The sequence below is a fragment of the Dipodomys spectabilis genome, unplaced genomic scaffold (assembly GCF_019054845.1).
Source record: "Dipodomys spectabilis isolate Male_0828 unplaced genomic scaffold, ASM1905484v1 ptg000018l, whole genome shotgun sequence".
Lineage (NCBI taxonomy): Eukaryota > Metazoa > Chordata > Mammalia > Rodentia > Heteromyidae > Dipodomys > Dipodomys spectabilis.
In genome coordinates this window covers 12,821,501-12,841,902 of record NW_024870695.1, presented here as the reverse complement: position 1 = coordinate 12,841,902, position 20,402 = coordinate 12,821,501, and the positions used below count along the sequence as shown (strand labels likewise).

Here is a 20,402-nt window from a genome sequence, read left to right as displayed (position 1 = left end):
TACAAGTGTCTGTCTGGATATATAAAGCCCCTCTTTGCCAGCACAATACACAGCAGCTCTGAGCAGAATGCTCTCTTCTCTATAGACACAGCCATACATTACTTTTTTTTTTTTTTTTTGTCGGTCTTGAGGCTTGAACTCAGGGCCTGGGCACTGTCCCTCAGCTCTTCAGCTCAAGGTTAGCACTCTACCACTTGAGCCACAGCGCCACTTCCAGCTTTTTCTATTTATGTGGTGCTGAGGAATCAAACCCAGGGCCTCATGCATGCGAGGCAAGCACTGTACCACGGAGCCACCTTCCCAGCCCCCATACATTACATTTTAAGCTGCGTTGTTCAACAGCCCACCATGGGCTAGCCCTAGTCCGGTCACAGAGTGGATCTTTCATCATCATCATCAATCATCATCATCATCATCACCGCCAGTAACAGGACTATCCCTGAACTCAAAGGTAGTGCTCTACCCCTTGTGCCACAGCGCCACTTCCGCATTTTTGGTGTTTAATTGGATCTAAGGGTCTTACGGACTTTCCTGACCTGGCTGGCTTCAATCCGCGATCCTCGGATCTCGGCCTCCTGAGTAGCTAGGATTCCAAGCGCACCTCTACAGTCCCAGGCTGCAGAGCTTTTACACCCTTTTCAGCACTAAAACAAAACCTGACCAGGAAATCTGGCTCCCATAGGGTTCTCCCTACTCTCGAATTCCGTTTATCTTAAGCCCAACAGTTAGCTCCTCTACGTCGCATCTTCTCTCGCGCTGGAGGCTCCCGATGGCAGTTGAGCTGAGCGAAATTGATTGTTGTCGAAGGAGACTCAGCCAGAGTCAAACTGGACCAACCAGGGCTCAAAATCCGCCTGGCAACCCGTGACGATATATCTACTCGTTCTCTGATAGGTCCACCTCACCGGCGCTCTTAGAAAGTCTTTAATAGCCAACGTTGGATCCTGAGGGGACCTCTTGTGGACATCCCCAGAAATGCACTCCAGAGGAAGATTTTCTTTTTTTAAGTCAACACAATTAAACCCTTCAAAGAAAGCCCCACCAACTTACGCGGACTCCTCCCCTCCCGCTCCTTCCTCGAAGATCCGCCCCCATCCTGCACCTCGGCAGTTGATTTCTCTCCCCTTTGCTAATTCGGCCATCGGCCCTCCAGGCCTGGCATTTCCCAGAAGACCCTGCGCCGGGAAGGGGTTTGCAGCTGCTCCGTCATCGTGCGGCCCGCCGCGAGCCCGCGCTGCTGTGCAGGCCTGTCTTGGTTCCTGGTCCCTAGTGCGAGGGTTCACGCGAGGCCCCGGTCTGGGTCCCCAGACTAGGCCGCGACCCCAGGCGCCATGAAGCAGGAGGGCTCGGCGCGACGCCGAGGCGCCGACAAGGCGAAGCCGCCTCCGGGCGGAGGGGAACAGGAGCCGCCACCCCCTTCAGCCCCTCAGGATGTGGAGATGAAAGAGGAGGCGGCAGCCGGGGGCGGCTCCACCGGGGACGCGGACGGCAAGCCGGCGACGGCGGAGCACTCCCAGCGAGAGCTGGACACCGTCACCCTAGAGGGTAGGGGAGCGGGGGTCGGGACGCGCGGCCCCGCCGGTGACAGTGGCCCGGGGCCACGGCTTCCCTCTGGACCCCGGCGAGGCCTCCATCGGCCCCGGCCCCTAGGATCGGGACCGGTAGTGCCGGTCCCCACCACCCCGACCCCTGGCCACCCCAGCCCGTGGACGACCCTTCCATCGCCTCGTCCTATCAGAGACTGGGGCCTCCCCGTTCCGAGTCTTCCCTTCCGACCTACTCCATTTCCATCCCACCTGACTGATTTTTAGCGCCTTCTATGTATGACTCTCCCTCTAGAAAGCAACGTGTATGAAGAGGATCAGAGTAATCTCGGCTCATTTCTAAAAGTTTATGGAGGGGGATCTGTTGGCCTAGCTACCTTAGCAAACTGCCCTATCGAGGGCCATTGTCTTTTTTGTTGTTGTTGTTGGTTGGTTGGTTTTCCTTGTCGGTCCTGGGGCTTGAACTCAGGACCTGGGTGCTAGCGCTCTATCACTCTGAACCACAGCGCTACTTCCGGTTTTCTGGTGGAGATAGTCTCGCGGACTTTCCCGCTCCAGATGGCTTTGAACTGGGATCCTCAAGATCTCAGCCTCCTAAGTAGCTAGAAGTACAGGCGTGAGCCACCAGCACCAGCTATCTATCTGCTTGTTGTCTTGCTTCCTGATTTCGCTAGCTGAAAGGCCCAAACGGTCCCCTAGTTCTCTTCCATTCCTATCAGGCCCTTACTCCCTCTCTTGACTGTGATATAATGTTCTGTACTCTGGATCAAGTTTGATCAGACTCCCTACCAGGGTTTTCCTAACTGCAGGAGAAACTACCTCAAAACATTGAGACAAGAAAGGCTATGCCCTCGGATGTTGCTTTTGAGAATGTTACAATGTTAACTACCCTCGCTGCTACTTTAGCTGCTACTCTGAAGTCGGCCAATGTAATCAGTATCTAATGAAGGTTCCTTTTACCTAATATAGCCAGTGACAAAGATGCCACTCAGCATTGTCCACTGTTTAGTTTGTGTTTATTATAGGAGTTTGGGGAAATATGAAAAGTCCAAAGTAACAGTGAGATTCAGCCACGATTAACATCCCCTGCCCCCACCCCCTTTTGGTAGTAGGGTTTGAACTCAAGGCCTCTTACTTTCTAGGCAGGCAATCTCTCTACCACCTTATGCCTCCAGCCCATTTTTTTTTAAGTTACTTTTGGATAGAGACTCATATTTTTTTCCTTCTGGCAGTCTGGACTGTGTTTCTCATTCCTGGACTAATCTTGCATAGCTGGGGTTACAAACATAGGCCACCACATTGGACTTTATTGGTTAAGATGGGAGTCTTAACTTTTTGCCTGGACTGTCCTCAATCTATAATCCTCCTGTTCTCTGCCTTCTTGACTACTGGGGAGCTGGGATTACAGATGTGAGACACTGTAAGTCGGGGGCTTGAGCTTAGCTTTTTTACTCAAGGCTAGAGCTGGCTAGGATTTTTCCTTCCATAATCGAGATTGTTATAGAGAGAGTTTGGGTCAAGGTATAACTTTTTTAAATATAAATGATTTTGTATTTTGTCTTTTTTACTTTTAACATCTGAACATTTAGTTTGTTTCATGAACTTTTTTTTTTTTTTTTTTTTTTTGCCAGTTCTCGAGCTTGAACTCAGAACCTGGGCACTGACCCTGAGCTTCTTTTGCTCAAAGCACGCTACCATTTGAGCCACAGCACCACTTCTGGCCTTTTCTGTTTATATGGTACTGAAGAATCAAACCCAGGGTTTCATGCATGGCAAGCACTACCACTAAGCCATATTCCCAGCCATCCATAAATATTTGTTGGATAGTAAACATAACATTTGTTAAAAGCACATGTCTGGAATTAACTTCCCCATGTGTATGAGAGTAATAGTACCTCTTTTATTGTTACAAACATTAAAATGCTTACAACTATGCCTGGTATTTGATAAATGCATAGCAAGCCCTCCATAAATATTAGATGTTATTATTTATAATCATTAATGCGTCTCAGGCACCCTGGGCTAAGTGGAAAATATACAAAGGGGACTAAGAAACTACAAATTGATTGTGTGTGTGTATACATGTATATGTATGTTCCCTTATTGCTACACGTTAAAATACTTCTAGTTTCTTGCTGTATTAACTTTCTAGTCATTTTTGCTCAAGTTTTTTAAATCTGCTTGTATAAGTTTTTCTTAAGTATAGGTTCTCAGAATCTATTTGCCTGAGTCAAAGAGGGTGAACATATATCTCCCCCCAACCCCTTCTCCGGACCCAACCTCAGTGCCTTGTGGGCTTGCTTGCCCATGGCGGGAGTTCTACCACTTGATCATGCCTCTAGTCCAGCGTTTTGTTGATTACTAGGAGATGGAATCTTAAGGCTTTCTTGGGCTGGCTTTGAATTTTTATCCTCCAGGTTTCAGCCTCTAGGTGTGAACATTCTAAAAAGGGGGGGTATGGGATAGGGTGTATGCCGGTATTAGAGCTTGACCTCGGGGCTTGAGCTTAGCTTTTTTACTCAAGGCTGGAGCTCTACACTTGAATCACGCCTCTACTTCCAGCTTGCTGGTTAATTGGAGATAAGAGTCAAAATTGTCGGCTTGTTCTGGCTTTCTAACCTCCATCTTTAGATCCCAGTTTCCTGAGTAGCTAGGAATACAAGCATAAGCCACCAGCACCAGTTTGAACATTTCTAGTTTTTTATACATATTGTTCAGAAAATCTGATTTATATTATAGTAAAAGAAATACCTTTTTTACTATACTGCCTATATTTTCATCTTTAAAATGGTACTAATTTTAGTAATACAAAAACATTTAGACTTAAAGTTATTCAGATTTTAATGAAGTCTACTCTTTATGTCTCTTAGTTATTTGTTACTGGTTATGTCTGTTTGTAGCAGTAGATTTTCTTTTCTTTTTTTTTTTTTTTGTCGGTTATGGAGCTTGAACTCTGGGCCTGAGCATAGTCACTCAGCTCTTCAGCTCAAGATGAGCGCTCTACCACTTGAGCCACAGCATCACTTCCACTTTTCTTTTCTAGTGATTTATTGGAGATAAGAGTCTCATGGACTTTCCAGCCCAGGCTGGTTTTGAACTGCAATCCTCAGATCTCAGCCTCCTGAGTAGCTAGGATTACAGGTGTGAACCCCCAGTGCCCAGCTAGATTTTCTTTTAATCATTTATATAAGCTCTTTGTAGAATAAAAACAGGAAGAATATCTGGTCACAAATATTTTGTTTAGACTTATAAAAACAGTCATTAGTTTGTGTCTGAGATTTATCTCATTGTTTGTTTAGAAAGTGTTTCTTGTTTTGAAATATGACAAGTCTCCATGTGTTTCTTCTACTTTGTTTTGTTTTTGTTTCTTTTCTTTTGTTCCCCTATTCTTTCTGTCACCCTCTATCCCAACCCTAATTGTATTTTTCCTTGTCTCTTCGCTGTGTCTAAAATTCAATGTTCCTACTGCCTTCATAAGTATTATTGACCCTTTTAGGCCAAACGTTGTGAGTCCCCATTCTGACCCTGCATAATAGTCCCCTAGAACTGCTTGGCTGGTGTGGCAGGGAATGGGAGCAACTGGTACAGCATGAGCTTTTCCTTCTCTGGTGGTCTGCAGACATCAAAGAGCACGTGAAACAACTGGAGAAGGCCGTCTCGGGCAAGGAGCCACGATTTGTGCTGAGGGCCCTGCGGATGCTGCCACCCACATCACGCCGCCTCAACCACTATGTCCTTTATAAGGCCGTGCATGGCTTCTTCACCTCAAATAATACCACTCGAGACTTTTTGCTACTCTTTCTAGAAGAGGTGAGTGGGGCTGGCCATTTTATAGGGTGTCTCTTTCCTTCCTGAAAACCTCTCTTCTTACTAGCTATATCAACTCTGCTCTTCTAGCCCATGGACACAGAAGCTGATTTACAGTTCCGTCCACGCACAGGAAAAGCTGCATCAGCACCACTCCTGCCTGAAGTGGAGGCCTATCTCCAGCTTCTCATGGTCATCTTCCTAATGAACAGCAAGCGCTACAAAGAGGTATCCAGGATGCTGTGATATCAACTAAGTCTCAAGCAGTGTGAGGACTTTGTGAGGGAGACAGGCCTAGTAAAGAAGAGCTGTCCCCCAGCCTAGGCATAGTAACACACATCTATCATCCCAGCATTCAGGAGGCTAAGGCAGGAGGATTGTAAGTTTGAGGCCAGCCTGAGCTACATAGCAAGACCCTGTCTCTAAAGGTGGGGAAACTATCCCCCAGACTCTTTTCCTCCTGTATTCCTACATGCTTATGTGTTTGACCTACATCTAATACCATGGGAAAGGCCTGGCAATGTCATTCTGTCCTGTCTGTGGCACAATCAATATAACGGATTCTTTAAGAAACATAAGGAGCTTAGAGACAGAAACACGGGGTTTTAATCCGGTCCCTTAGGCAAACTAATTTCTATTAGTTACATGTAAAAAAAGTAGTTACATGTAAATAAAACCTTAGAAGATTGTTAGTACTACATAAAATATTGTTTTTAAAAATATGTAGCAGCTGGCCATGGTAGTACATGCTTGTAATCCCAGCACTCGACAGGCTAAGGTAGGAGGATTTTCAATTCAAGGCTAGCCTGGAATACATAGCAAGAGCTTATCTCAAGAAAACAAATATAGGGGCTGGGAAGGTGGCTCAGTGGTAGAATGCTTGCCTTGCATGCATGAGGTCCTGGGTTCAATTCCTCAGTACCACATAAGCAGAAAAAGCCAGAAATGGAGCTATGGCTCAAGTGGTAGAGCGCTAGCCTTGAGCTGAAGAGCTGAGGGACATGGGGCTGGGAAGGTGGCTCAGTGGTAGAGCGCTTGCCTTGCATGCTTGAGGCCCTGGGTTCGATTCCTCAGCACCACATAAGCAGAATTTTAAAAAAAGCCGGAAGTGGTGCTGTGGCTCAAGTGGTAGAGTGCTAGCCTTGAACTGAAGAGCTGAGGGACAGCACCCAAGCTCAGAGTTCAGGCCCCATGACCGACAAAAAAGAAAGAAGAAAACAAATTTAGCCAGGCACCAGTGGCTCACACCTGTAATCCCAACTACTCAGGAAGCTGAGATCTGACTGAGGATCATGGTTCAAAAACCAGCCTGGGCAGGTGAGATTCTTTATCTCCAATTAATTACCAGAAAAGCAGAAGTGGTGCTGTGACTCAAGTGGTAGAACGCTCACTCACCTTGAGCTGAAGAGCTCAGGGACAGCTCCCAGGCCCAGAGTTCAAGCCCTGTGACCAAAAAAAAAAAGGAAAATATAAGCCAGGCACTAGTGGTTCATGCCTGTAATCCTAACTACTCAAGAGGCTGAGATCTGAGGATTGTAGTTTGAAGCCAGTCCAGGCAGGAAAGTCCATGACACTCTTCTCTCCAAGTAATCACAGAAAAAGCCAGAAGTGGCACTGTGGCTCAAGTGGTAGAGCACCAGCCTGGAGCAAAAGGAACCCAGGGACAGCGCCCAGGCCCAGAGTTCAAGCCCCACAACCAGCCAAAAATAAAAATAATTAAAGAGAAAATAAATATACTGTGCACAGCAGAGTAGGCTTCACAGTACTTTTTAATAAACGTCAGCTACTTCTATGATACCAAATAGCTCCATCTTGTAGATTTCCTATTTTTCTTGTATATGTGTATGTGTAGTACTAGGATTGACCCTAGGAGCCTCATACTTACTAAACAAGCAATTCACTACTGAACCATACTCACTCTTGGCCCCCCTGCCCTCAAAGAACAGATTCAGACCAAACACATGCTGAGCATTGCTAATCCAAAACTGGAACTTTGGTACATCAGCATGTTGGCACAACAGGAGAGTTTCACATCAGAACCCAAGTAACAGGTTCCAGTCAATACTCTAATATTACTGTGTAAAACTACCTCAGAGTCCGAGGTGTATCCCAAAGATAGTAAATCTAGGGGTAGAGGGAAAGAGTCCTAAATCCAAAACATTTCTAGTCCCAAGTATTTCCATTAAGGGACAAGGGGACTTCTACCATTTCTCCAGTTTAGACTAGCTTCCTTATCCTGTCACAATCTCGTAGAAGAGGACAGGCAAGAAATGACAGTGCCCCTCCTCAGATCCGTTTCCTTTTTTTCCTTTCCTCCCCACTGTTTTGTTGGCTTGTTTTGGGGAAGAGTACAGCTCAGCAGTTTGTACTCCACAGAACGTATAGCCATCACTACCAATTCTAGGGTATTTTCTTTTCTTTTTTTTTTTTTTTGCCAGTCATGGGGCCTGAACTCTGGGTCTGGGCGCCGTCCCTCAGCTCTTCAGCTCAAGGCTAGCGCTCTACCACTGGAGCCACAGCGTCACTTCCGGCTTTTTCTGTTTATGTGGTGCTGAGGAATCGAACCCAGGGTATGCTCATGCTTGCAAGGCATGCACTCTACCACTGAGCTACCTTCCCAGCCCAATTCTAGGGTATTTTCATCACCCTAGAAACACCTGCCCATCTCTCCTTCCCCAACTCCCAAAAGCCATTTGTCTGCTTTCAGTATTTAAAACACTTGCCTGTTATGGACATTCATTTTGTATAAATAAAGTTCTACAATAGTGGCCTTCCACTTACATGAATAACATCCCAATGGATGTTCACACTTCGGAGTTTTGGGGGTTTTTGCTTTTGTTTTGTTTTGTTTTGTTTTTTGGTGCCAGTCCTGGTGCTTGAACTTAGGGCCTGGGCACTGTCCCTGGGTCTCTTTTTGCTCAAGGCTAGCACTCTACCACGTGAGCCACAGTGCCACTTGGGGCTTTTTCTGAGTAGTTTATTGGAGACAAGAGTTTCACAGACTTTCTTGCCCAGACTGGCTTCAAACTGTGTTCCTAAGATCTCAATTTCCTGAGTATCTAGGATTACAGACGTGATCCACCAGAACCTGGCTAGTTTCTGTCTTTGGTTGAGACAGGGTCTCCATGTGTACCAGGCTGCCCTTGAACTTAGGATCTCCTGCCTCAGCCTCTGGGGTGCTGGAATTCCACATGCTCCCATGCCTGGTTGTTCATCTATTCTTCAGCTACCAAGGAACACTGGGGTTGTTTCTACCTCTTGATGATGCAGTTAGGAATGTTTGTGTGTAGACTTTTGTGTGTGCTGGTTCTTTTGCGCTCATTGGCTCATGATAAGTGGGTTTAACCTTTTGAGGAACTGCCACTTGATTCTTTTCATTTTCTCTTCAGGCACAGAAAGTCTCTGATGACCTGATGCAGAAGATCAGTACTCAGAACCGCCGGGCTCTGGACCTTGTGGCTGCAAAGTGTTACTATTATCACGCCCGAGTCTATGAGTTCCTGGACAAGCTGGATGTGGTGCGCAGGTACGGGTGGCTGAGGCCACCCTTGTGACTCATGGGGTCAGAGCTTTGGTCATCACTACCACACAGGTTGAGGAGCTCATACATGGAAGGTATCCAGGAGGTAGTAGGGCAGTGGCCAGCAAGCCCAGAGCTGTGCATGGGATGATGATAAAGAAATGGAGGGAATGGCTGGCTGCCAAGAATTGTCCCCCAGTTCTTTCCTTTACCCCACAGTAAGTAAGGACTGAGAGGTGGGCCAAGGTTAGAAAGACAGTCTGGAAATGTTTTTCCTCTGCTTAAACCCAGCAGTTCCTCCCTATTTCCCTCAAGGAAAAGCCTAAGCCCTCACAGTTTATAAGGCCTGACATGAGCTGCCTATTCCTACCTTCCACCTCAACTCTTTCTGCTCTCCAGCAGACTCACCTCTCAGCCCCACTGGCCTCATGCTCCTTCTCAGGTGAGCCAGTTCTCTGCCTCAGAGCCTCTGCTCTGGCTGTCACCAAGGCTAAGAACAAACTCTTCTCCTTCCCTCCTTTAGGCTTTGCTGAAGGCAACCTCAGGGAGTCCTGCAATGAGCAGTTGTTTAAAATAGCTGCCCATTCTGCACCTGTGTCCCACTGCACTTACCCTGCTGGCTTCTTAGTCCACACTACCTTCTGTCAAGCTGTCCATGATATTCTTACTTATTGTGGGTCCTATCTTTCTTCTTTTTTTTTTTTTTTGTCCAGTCGTGGGGCCTGAACTCTGGGCCTGGGCACTGTCCCTCAGCTCTTCAGCTCAAGGCTAGCGCTCTACCACTTGAGCCACAGTGCCACTGCTGGCTTTTTTCTTTTTGCTTATGTGGTGCTGAGGAATCGAACCCAGGGCCTCAGGTATGCTAGGCAAGCGCTCTACCACTGAGCCACCTTCCCAGCCCATCTTTCTTCTTTACTAAGCACCCTGAGAACAAAGCTTTATCCTTTTTGTGCATCTAGGAAAGCACGTTATTCAGATGACAATTGATATTTGTTTTTGGACTTGTGTGTATGTGTGTTGGTCCTGGGGGTTTGAACTTAGGGCCTGAGCACTGTCCCTGAGCTTTTGTGTTCAAAGCTAGCACTCTGCTACTCGAGCCACAGCTCCACTTCTGGCCTTTTGGTGGTTAATTGGAGATAAGAGTCTCAGAGACTCCTGCCCAAGCTGGACTTGAATCTCTGTCCTTAGATCTCAGCCTCCTGATTACAGGTGTGAGCCACCAGCGCCTGGTGACAGTTGATGTTTGGTATATTTGGTAAAGAGCCAGAAAAGTAGTAGTCTTTAACCCCTAACCTTTTTTTTTCTGGTCCCAGGGCTTGACCTCAGGCTTCTCACTTGGCTTTTTTATTCTATCACTTGAGCCATGCCGCCAGTCTGATTTTTTTCTAATTAATGAAGATAAAGTCTCACATACTTTTCTGCCAGGCTTACATTGCTACTCCTTCTGAGTTGCTGGGATTACAGGAGTGAGCCACTGGTGCCCAGTCTCTAGATCACTTCTTTTAAGGACTTGAAAAAGAATGAAGTGGGGGGAGAGCAGAGGAGTTCATAGAGTTGTGGTTTAAGGCTTTTATACCTTTTCTTAAAGCTTCTTGCATGCCCGGCTCCGGACAGCCACCCTGCGGCATGATGCCGATGGGCAAGCCACCCTATTGAACCTCCTGTTGCGAAATTACCTACACTACAGCTTGTACGACCAGGCCGAGAAGCTAGTGTCCAAGTCCGTGTTCCCTGAGCAAGCCAACAACAATGAGTGGGCCAGGTACCTCTACTACACAGGTGAGCAGAGGGCATGGTCCAGATAGCAGGTGTTTCACGCCCACTTGGTATAAACCTCGTAAGGGTTGATACATTTGGCATTCCAGTTCACCAAGGATTTCAATTCACCCACTCTACTTTTCCTCCACCTCCAGGGCGAATCAAAGCCATACAGCTGGAGTACTCAGAGGCCCGGAGAACCATGACCAATGCCCTTCGCAAAGCCCCTCAGCACACAGCCGTTGGCTTCAAACAGACGGTGAGCCAAAGTTAGCATCATCTCTTCACCTCTTCCTCATCTTGCCCATCTGATACTGCTGGAGTTCTGCTTTCCTGTTCAGGGGCTGGGAAGGGCTTGAGTAACCTGCCTTATCCCAGAGGCTGCTCTGACATGCTGTGCATGTCAGTGTCATGTGTGAGCACTTTCTGCACTTCTGGCAACTTAATATTCAGAGCATTCTCCTGGAGAGATGGGTTTTGAGCATCCCTGTTTCCCAGCACCACTGATTGTAGCTGTGGGACTGGATTATGCAGATTAACCCCAGGCTCTTAGATGCTCCCTCACATCCCCAGCTGGAATAGGTGCACATCACTGTGCTCCGAGCACAGACTCTGTACCCAGACTAGACTCAATCAAACCACAATCCTGTGATCCTACTACTATGTGGAATCTGGATGAAAGATCAAAGATCTTATAAAATTAATTTTGAACTGGTTCTTGAAAGTTGGACCAGGTGCAGGTGGCTCATGCCTATAATCATAGCTACTTAGGAGGCCAAGATCTGAGGGTTGCAGTTCGAAGCCAGCCTAGGCAGGAAAAGCCATGAGACTCTCATCTCCAATAAACCAGAAAAAGCCAGAAGTGGCACTGTGACTCAAGTAGTAGAGCACTAGCCTTGAGCAAAAGGAGCTCAGGGACAGCAACCAGGCTCTTGAGTCCAAGCCCCAGGCCCAGCAAAAGCCAAAAGAAAGTTTGATAGGATTTTCACAAAAAGACATGGCTTTTCAGACACATGGGGTATACAAGTGATAGATTACTTTTGGAGGCTGCTGGTATCTCTTGGGATGTGAATCCTTCCACTTCAAAGCCAGTAGTGAGAGACGGGGCCCTTGCATCACATCACCTCACTGCAACTTCTGCTTCCTTCTCCTGCCTCTTCTACTTGATCTCACCCATTATCTTAAGTTTCTATAACCAACTTATCATACTTTGACTAGGTGTGGTGGTATCTACTTGTAATCTCAGCACTTGGAAGGCTGAGGCGGAGGGTTGAGTTGGAGGCTCCTGGGCTGCATTCTGAGACCCATAGTCCTGAGCAGTGTATACAAACAAAAGTTTATTTCTCCCATTTCTAGAGTTTAGGAGGATCACTTAGGCCTAGGAGTTCAAGAGTAGCCTGGGCATAGCAAGACCTTGTCTTGAGGGAATGAAAAAGACTTCTCTCCCAGAATTATTCCAAGGAGCAAGGCAAGCTCATGGCTGAAGGTGGAAGGCTGAAGTCTTTGCCTAGCTGTAAACATGATCACACAGCCCTGTTTGCATCCCTCACCTCTAACAGTGAGAGCGTCTTGTGCTGCTCTGCCTCCTGCTTGGACATCGTCCCCTGTCCCCTGGCATAGTGCTGAACGCTGCTGGCCAACATACAAGGCCCACTTAGTGGACACCACTCAGAAACAACTCATAGTTTTCTAGAGGAGGAAAGTCCTGGTTTTCTAGCCACCTCCCTACAGAATGGAGGCCACTTTTCCCCCAGTACTAGGGTTTGAAATGAGGGCCTTACACTTGCTAAGCAGGCAGTATACTACTTGAGTCATGCCTCCAGCTCCCTCACCCCTACACATGCACATGCTTCACTTTCTTCCTCCACCTGTGGGACTCCATGTCCACTGTGCTCTCTCACCCCCTGTCCAGGTGCACAAGCTTCTGATTGTGGTGGAGCTGCTTCTCGGGGAGATCCCAGACCGGCTACAGTTCCGCCAGCCCTCCCTCAAGCGCTCACTCATGCCCTACTTCCTCCTCACCCAAGGTAGGCCTGTCCCCTCCCAGAGCCCTCCACTGTGGCCTCTGCTTGTGCCATGTGCATCAACTCACTAGCCTGTCCCCCACAGCTGTCAGAACAGGAAATCTAGCCAAGTTCAACCAGGTCCTGGATCAGTTTGGGGAGAAGTTTCAAGCGGATGGGACCTACACCCTAATTATCCGACTGCGACACAATGTGATTAAGACAGGTGCGGACCCGGGTCTGAGCAGGACCCAGGTGGGACTTCTCCTAGGGCTGGGGGTTAACCTTGTGGGGTACATGGGAAGTGAAGGCCCCCTGCCCACCCCAGTGCTCCTTCTTCTCCCAGGTGTGCGCATGATCAGCCTCTCCTATTCCCGAATCTCCCTGGCTGACATCGCCCAGAAGCTGCAGCTGGATAGTCCAGAAGACGCAGAGTTCATTGTCGCCAAGGTAGGGGCTGGGTCAGGGGCCAAGTGTGGGGAGAGATTGGGTAGAGGGGACTGGGGAGAGCAGTGTAAGGTCTCAGGAAGTGCAGGTCATTTGCAGCAAAGCCAGGAAGTAGCCAGAGAGGGTAGATGTGTGTAAGAGACAGAACAAGAGGTTCTCAGATCTAGAGGATGGACTTTCTTGTGACCCTTCCTCCCTGTGGGGGCCTGTAGGCCATCCGGGACGGCGTCATTGAGGCCAGCATCAACCACGAGAAGGGCTATGTCCAGTCCAAGGAGATGATTGATATCTATTCCACCCGGGAGCCCCAGCTGGCCTTCCATCAGCGCATTTCCTTCTGCCTGGACATCCACAACATGTCAGTCAAGGTGAGCAGCCCTTGCTGTGGTGTCAGGCTTGACAGTAAGTGTCCCTCCCCACATACCCCCAGACTTGGTTTGTGGCCCCATTCCCAGCCCATCTCTAAAATCACTGAAGGGCCAGACAGGTTCAGAGAGGACTCTGTCCAGGTCACAGCCAGCCTCTTGCTGGTGGGACTGCGATGGCTCCTAGTTTGGAAGGGATGTGGTCAGCAGGGAGGGATTCTGCTTGTCCACTGTGAAGCTGATGCCTGACTTGCTTGCTGGATGGATGAGATTAAATTGAAGTCACCTTGTAAAGGCATTTCTAAGCCCAAACCATATAAAATGTGGAGATGCACTCTGGTTTAAGCCCTCTCCTCTTCTAAGCACTGAGTTTGATGCTATTATTTGACCCCAGTGTTTTTGTTTTTGTTTTCCTGTCTCCTCCCAGTAAGCCAGAGGTGTTTGCCTTACTTAGATCTGCCAAAGCCACACTCAGCATGACATGCAAGGCACTGTATGAGCTGGTTCCCTCTTTCTCACATCGCCTCAAGCCAGGCCTTTTCACATGGGAACCCTTGGTCTGGAAGGCTTCTCCTCCATTTTTGGGGGGGGGAGGGGTGATCCGGTCGTGGGGCCTGAACTCTGGGCCTGGGCGCTGTCCCTTAGCTCTTCAGCTCAAGGCTAGCACTCTCCCACTTGAGCCACAGCGCCACTTCCGGCTTTTTTCTTTTTGTTTATGTGGTACTGAGGAATCGAACCCAGGGCCTCATTCATGCAAGGCAAGCACTCTACCACTGAGCTACCTTCCAAGCCCCTTCTCCTCCATTTCTTCCTCCCTTTCCTTCTCCCTGCCCAGTCAGGAGGGGCAGTCATTTGCCCCTTCCAGATTCTCATTCTTGCCCTACACTGTAACAACGAGCTTCCAAGCCAGCTCCTGCCATGCTCTCATGCAGTGGCTGGATGTGTTATGGACCCAGAAGGGGTGTGTTAACTGACTGCCCCTTCTCTGCTTCTTTCCTCCATCCTGCTGCCCTGCATTCCTACTGCTTCTCAGGCCATGCGGTTTCCTCCCAAATCATACAACAAGGACTTGGAGTCGGCAGAGGTGAGCCTCCTTGGGGCAAGATGGAAGGTTGACCTTCCATACAGAAAGGGAAGAGGGGAAGCATCTGGAGGGCCTGGAACTGTACCACATCCAAGCAGCCTCTGCCCTTGGGTGAGGGCATTAAGGGAGAGAGCCTGCCCAGCCCTCACCCCACTCTCTCTCTAGGAACGGCGTGAGCGAGAGCAGCAGGACTTGGAGTTTGCCAAGGAGATGGCAGAAGATGATGATGACAGCTTCCCTTGAGCTAGGGGGCTGGGGAGGGGTGGGGGTGAGTGGGGACCGGCTCTGTCTTTCCCATTTGGGCATTTGGGGCTCCCTTGCCTAGGGAACTGGCCCCCTTTTCCTCCACACAGCTCACAGACTGCATACATGCAGGGGTGAAGGGTGCTGGGAGCCGGCCACCCCACCTCACCCCAGTGCTCTTCTCCAGCCAGTGACTTGGCACACCACGGGCAGGAGGGTGGGCAGGCGGCCTCCAGGGCAGAGTCCTGCCTAGAGGTGTGGGCAGCAGAGGGGACGGACAGACCCATGGATTAGGGCCTGGAGTTGGGAAATGTTGGGTTGTATGTTTTCTGAAGCTTCAATTATGATTTTTAAACAATAAAAAGTTCTCCAAAGCTCTGTACATCTTGTCATTTGCTATACCTGGCTCTCTTGTAGCTACAATATTGACAGACCCAGATCTTTTTTTTTTTTTATGCCAGTACTAGGACTTGAACTCAGGGCCTTGGCACTGTTCCTGAGCTATTTTGCTCCAGACTAGCATTCATCACCTTCAGGGTTTTTGGTGGTTAACTGGATTTGAGAATCTCGACTTTCCTGCCTGGGCTGGCTTCGATCTAAGATCCTCAGATCTCAGCTAACATTACAGGTGTGATTTTCTCTTTTCTTTCTTGGTTTTTGAGTCCTAACCCCAAGTATGTTTTGAGGACCCAGTGGTGTCTGCCAAGAGAAAAGCCAAGGGAATGTGAACAGGCCTTCAACCTGGGTCTTAAGGGTAGGGTTTGCTCTTTACCTAACTGGCCCTCAGGCACTAGGCAGATCACCACACCTAGCCTCCTTTCACACATATGTCAAATACAGCAGGTGTCACCTAGTTCCTAAACCCACGAACCCTTCAAGAGGTTCGAAAAAGGGCAAGTTGTGACCCCAAGCAGTGTGCAGAACTGAACCAAGCGCGGGTAGGGTGGAGGCCGTGGCTTGGGAGATGGGCTGGCGGCTGACTAGAGATGGAGGTGGGAGGGCTCCCCTGTGCTCCAGGCCAACTCCAGCCATGGGGGAAGTGGGGAGAATATACCCACTCATGTCAGGGTCTGCCAGCTACAAATGATTGCTTCCCAGAGGGTCAGAATTACTCCTGCATTCTCTGGCTGACACTTAAAACACTGATATGCATGTTCTTTTTTTCTTGCCAGGCCCTAGCTCTTAGCTGAAACCCTGGTTTCTATCTCTCCCCCTGGCTCAATTTCACACATCCTCCGGGCTGCCCCTCACAGTGAGGGCTGTGTGTTCTGGGCAGAGGCACTCCCTGGATGCCTTGCATAGGAGGTGGCTGGTGGGCAAGTCTTCCTGGCCTGTTTGTCAGAGCTGGGCCTCGATGTCCTTGGCCTTCCCCAGTGCCTGCATGGCATATTTGGGTCTCCACAAGTCTTGTTAGGAAAGGCAAACATTGCTCACCAGCTGGATGCTGACAACCCATTCTCAGGCCTGTTAGATTTCTGTGATCTGGCTAATTTGGTTCTTGGAGGAAGCTGGTACAGGGGTATGTAATATTCTTGCTGCCCAACTCACTGAAGTTATCATTCTTAAAGTGATGTGTGCCAGTGTCTCAGACCCTTTCTTGGTTGGGAAGGTACATTTGTCATGGAGTTTGTCATGGATTTTCTAGTTCTAGCCTTCCTCAAATCTGTAGGTCATCTTTCTGACTACTCATTGTCTGGAAGTTTGGGTTTGTTTTGTTTCCTTATTCATACTCTTTTGGGGGGCTGGTATTGAGACTTGAACTCAGGAACTTGTACTCTTTTTTGTTGTTTTTTTTTTTAATTTATTTATTTTTATTTATTTATTTTTTTGGTCAGTCATGGGCCTGGGCGCTGTTCCTCAGCTCTTCAGCTCAAGGCTAGTGCTCTACCACTTGAGCCACAGCGCCACTTCCAGCTTTTTCTGCTTATGTGGTGCTGAGGAATCAAACCCAGGGCCTCATGCATGCAAGGCAAGCGCTCTACCACTGAGCCACATGTGAGTCTCTTATCCCCGATTTATCACACCCAAAACGCCAAAAGTGAAGTTGTGGTTCATGTGACTCAAGCACCTGGGCTCTGAGTTCAAGCCTCAGGACTGGCACAAAACAGAAAAACTAAACAGAACATTATCACACAATAATAATCATTTGGAAGGTTAATTTTTGTATTTCTAGTTCATGTTTGCTTTGTTTTTGCAGTGCTAGGGATTGAACCCAGAGCCTGGTGTATGCTACCTTCAAACTGTGATCCTCAGCTCTCAGCCTCCTGAGTAGCTAGGATTATAAACATGAGCCACCACTGGCACCCTGCTCTGTCATTTTTTGTTTTGTTTTTTGAGGCATGGTCTCCAACTCACAATCCTGCCTCCATCTTCCAAGGGCTTGGTGTTTTTCTTTTTGTTGTTGTTTTTGGTTTTGGGGGGTTTTTTTTGGTCGGTTGTGGGGCTTGAACTCTGGGCCTGAGTGCTGTCCTTCAGCTCTTCAGCTCAAGGCTAGTACTCTACCACTTGAGCTACAGCGCCACTTCCGGTTTTCTGGGGGTTTATTGGAGATAAGAGTTTCACGGACTTTCCTGCCTGGGCTGGCTTTGAGCCACGATCCTCAGATCTCAGCCTCCTGAGTAGCTAGGATTACAGGTGTGAGCTACCAGTGCCTCCTCAGATCTCAGCCTCCTGAGTAGCTAGGATTACAGGCGTGAGCCACCAGTGGCGGGCCCAAGGGCTTGGATTACAGGGATCCACCACCACACCCAGCTGTACAATGTATTTTAATCAACAAAGAAAACATTACAGATAAACTGGAAGTCCATGTTGTTTCCTCCCAGTAAGCAGCCACTCCCATTAGTTCTGTGGGTAGCCTTCCATGTTATGTTTTTGTGTATTTTCACTGCAAAATAGCATATTGAGTTTCTCAGTGTTTATAGATAGGGTGTCACCTAGAAGGAACTCAGTTACTTGGTATTGTTCAGAGATCTGAACATGTTGAAGTCCAGGCTCACCACTTGGAAAAATATTGAATATAAAGAATACAGCTCAGGGCTGGGAAGGTAGCTCCAGTGGTAGAGTGCTTGCCTCGCATGCATGAGGCCCTGGGTTTGATTCCTCAGCACCACATAAGCAGAAAAAGCCAGAAGTGGCACTGTGGCTCAAGTGGTAGAGCACTATCCTTGAGCTGAAGAGCTGAGGGACAGCACCCAGGCCCAGAGTTCAGACCCCACGACTGACCAAAAAAAAAAGAATACACCTGAGGAAAACCAGCCCCTTCCCTGTGGAGGCATCATTGGGGAGGGTGGGCTGGAGGCTGGCAAGAAGGTATATGTACTGGGAAGAGACCACCACATGGCCACTCGCTGCCAGAGGGCATTTACAACTGTTTCCACAGGTTTACAACTGCAAAGAACAGCAGCCCTGTTTGCGTATGTCACACAAACACTGTGCAGTCCTCCACCTAGAACTGTGAAGAACTCCTGTGGAGTCCATACATCAAACGCTTCAGTATCTCCACACATCCTCCCACCGCCATCTTTAAACTTCCACCGTTACAGTGCAAATGCTATGCAGATATTTAATATTTGTGTTGTATGTATGCACAGGGACCAGAAAAGTAATCTGTACATGTTCAGGATAGCCTAATGTCCCAATATTTTCCATCTGAAGTGGATGGAATCTCCAGATGCAGAGCTCAGGATATAGAGCAAGCTGAACATAGTTCAAACTCAAAGGGACCAGTTAGCATTTTTTTTTTATTTATTTATTTTACCAGTACCAGGGCTTGAACTCAGGGCCTCATGCGCTTGCTTAGCTTTCTTGCTCACAATTAGTGCTCTTCCACTTGAGCCCCATATAGTCAGGCACTAAGTTGGGCTTTTCAGTCCAGGCTGACTTCAAACTATAATTCTCCAGGCCTCAGCCTCCTGAGTAGCTAGATTTACAGGTATAAGTCACCAGTGTCCAGCTCAGACAGCAAATTATTTAAGCTTGTGGGGTCAAATAGTCTGTATTAACACCTCAAGTCTATCTAGCACAAAAAGCAGCTATAAACGGTATGTAAATGAATTCTTTTTGGACGCATGGATTTGAATTTTAAATGATTTTGCATGTTATAAAATATTCTTTTGATATTTTCCCTAACCATTTTAAAAATATATAAGCCATTCCTAACAGGGTGTATATAGCTCATCTCAAAGGCTCTCATCTGCTCTGAGAAGTAGAAGTCCTGAGCTCTTAGGCTGAGATCTGAAGATTGTGATTCTAAGCTAGCTTGAGCAGGAAAGGCTCCAGAAGACTTTTTATCTCCAATTAACCACTAAAAAGCTGGAAGTGGGGCTGTGGCTCAACTGGTAGAGTGGAATACTAGCCTTGAGCAAAAATGCTCAGGGATAGAGCAAGGTGCCAATGTCTCATGCCTGTAATTCTATCTCAGAAGGCTGAGATCTAAGGATCAAAGTTCAAAGTCAGGCTAGGCAAGAAAGTCTCATGAGACTCTTATCTCCAATTAACTGCTCAAAAACTGAAAGTGGCCTTGTGGCTCAAGGTGGTAAAGGTCTAGCCTTGAGCAAAAGAGCTCCAGGACCGTCCCGGCCCTGAGTTCAAGCCCCATGACAAAAAAAAAAAAAAAAAAAAGCCCTGGGTTCAAAAATGTGAGAATTTGTAAAGTTGGAACAGTGGGAGTCTCTGAAAGACCCTGTTTCTTTGTGGATCTTTTTGCCCTCTGAGCTTTTAGTCCAGTTCTGGCCCTGTGTGTCATAGAGATTGGTAATAAGTCTTTGTTCTCTGATCTTTATTCTTCCACAGGTGGGACTCAAGTCTGGATGGAGTGATTACCTGAGAGGCACCTGTCCCAGCAGCATTATGGGACAAACTACGTAGGAAGACTACCTACTCACAAACGCTGCCTGAGTAGCTCTGTGGCCCTGTTCAAGGCCTCCCCTCATCTACAATACAATAGCTGGTTGAAGGGATGAAATGACAGAAGCATAATGATCACACACACACACACACATATGAGGGTACCAAGAGGTACCAGTAGCTTCTTCCAGTATGCTTAAGAACATGAATCTCCTGCCCTCCAAGAACCTGGCATTCTGTTAAACACTTCTCTAATCTGAAGGAACTGGGTACTCACCTAGCTGAGACAGGCACTACTGGGGAAACAAGAAAAAATTATCAGGTGACGGGCCTGCCAGCAGTGGCCACCAGAGGGCACCCAAGCCCCAGTGATGCCCCACCCATACACATTCTCCTCCAGAAATGGCTCCTTCACGTGAGAAGTGGGTGGAGGTAAATTAGTTCAGAAAGTGACAACCTGGGGTGCGGTCAGTCAAAGGGAGGCCCCATGGCCTACGGCCCATAAAAAAATAAAAAATAAAAAATAAAAAAAACTCGGAACTGAGGCAGAGGCCAGATTATAACTCTAACTTGGGGCTAAGATGGAGCTACCCATGACCTTGGGCAAGGCACTTCCCTCTCTGGCCCAGGTTCACAGGGTTGGGTCAGAATCCCGTGCCAATCACACTAGCACCACAGGGTTCTAGAAGATGGGAGACATTTTTCCTTTCTCAGTCCTGGTCACATCCACCTCAGGACCACACACTTTGGCTGCCAGCCTCTCCCTTGGGGCAGCAACTACCAAAG

At 48.0% G+C, this 20,402-nt stretch overlaps 1 protein-coding gene across 1 annotated transcript; it reads left to right on the top strand.

Annotated features, from left to right (window-relative positions):
- Nucleotides 1-1,154: 1,154 nt before the first annotated feature.
- Psmd3 (proteasome 26S subunit, non-ATPase 3) lies at nt 1,155-15,153 on the top strand. Its single transcript, XM_042673808.1, has 12 exons — nt 1,155-1,545; nt 5,164-5,354; nt 5,442-5,579; nt 8,741-8,877; nt 10,460-10,650; nt 10,785-10,888; nt 12,542-12,656; nt 12,739-12,858; nt 12,979-13,082; nt 13,292-13,447; nt 14,478-14,528; nt 14,694-15,153. Exons 1-12 carry the CDS (start codon nt 1,332-1,334, stop codon nt 14,769-14,771), a joined length of 1,599 nt encoding a protein of 532 aa, XP_042529742.1. The 5' UTR covers nt 1,155-1,331; the 3' UTR covers nt 14,772-15,153.
- The last annotated feature ends 5,249 nt before the right edge of the window (nt 15,154-20,402 follow it).

What these genes read in the sequence shown, in the direction of transcription:
- Psmd3 (XM_042673808.1), top strand. Translation starts at nt 1,332, where the DNA reads ATGAAGCAGGAGGGCTCGGCGCGACGCCGAGGCGCCGACAAGGCGAAG. An exon ending in GGACACCGTCACCCTAGAGG is followed by an intron (nt 1,546 to 5,163) that starts GTAGGGGAGCGG and finishes GGTGGTCTGCAG; the next exon opens with ACATCAAAGAGCACGTGAAA. An exon ending in ACACAATGTGATTAAGACAG is followed by an intron (nt 12,859 to 12,978) that starts GTGCGGACCCGG and finishes TTCTTCTCCCAG; the next exon opens with GTGTGCGCATGATCAGCCTC.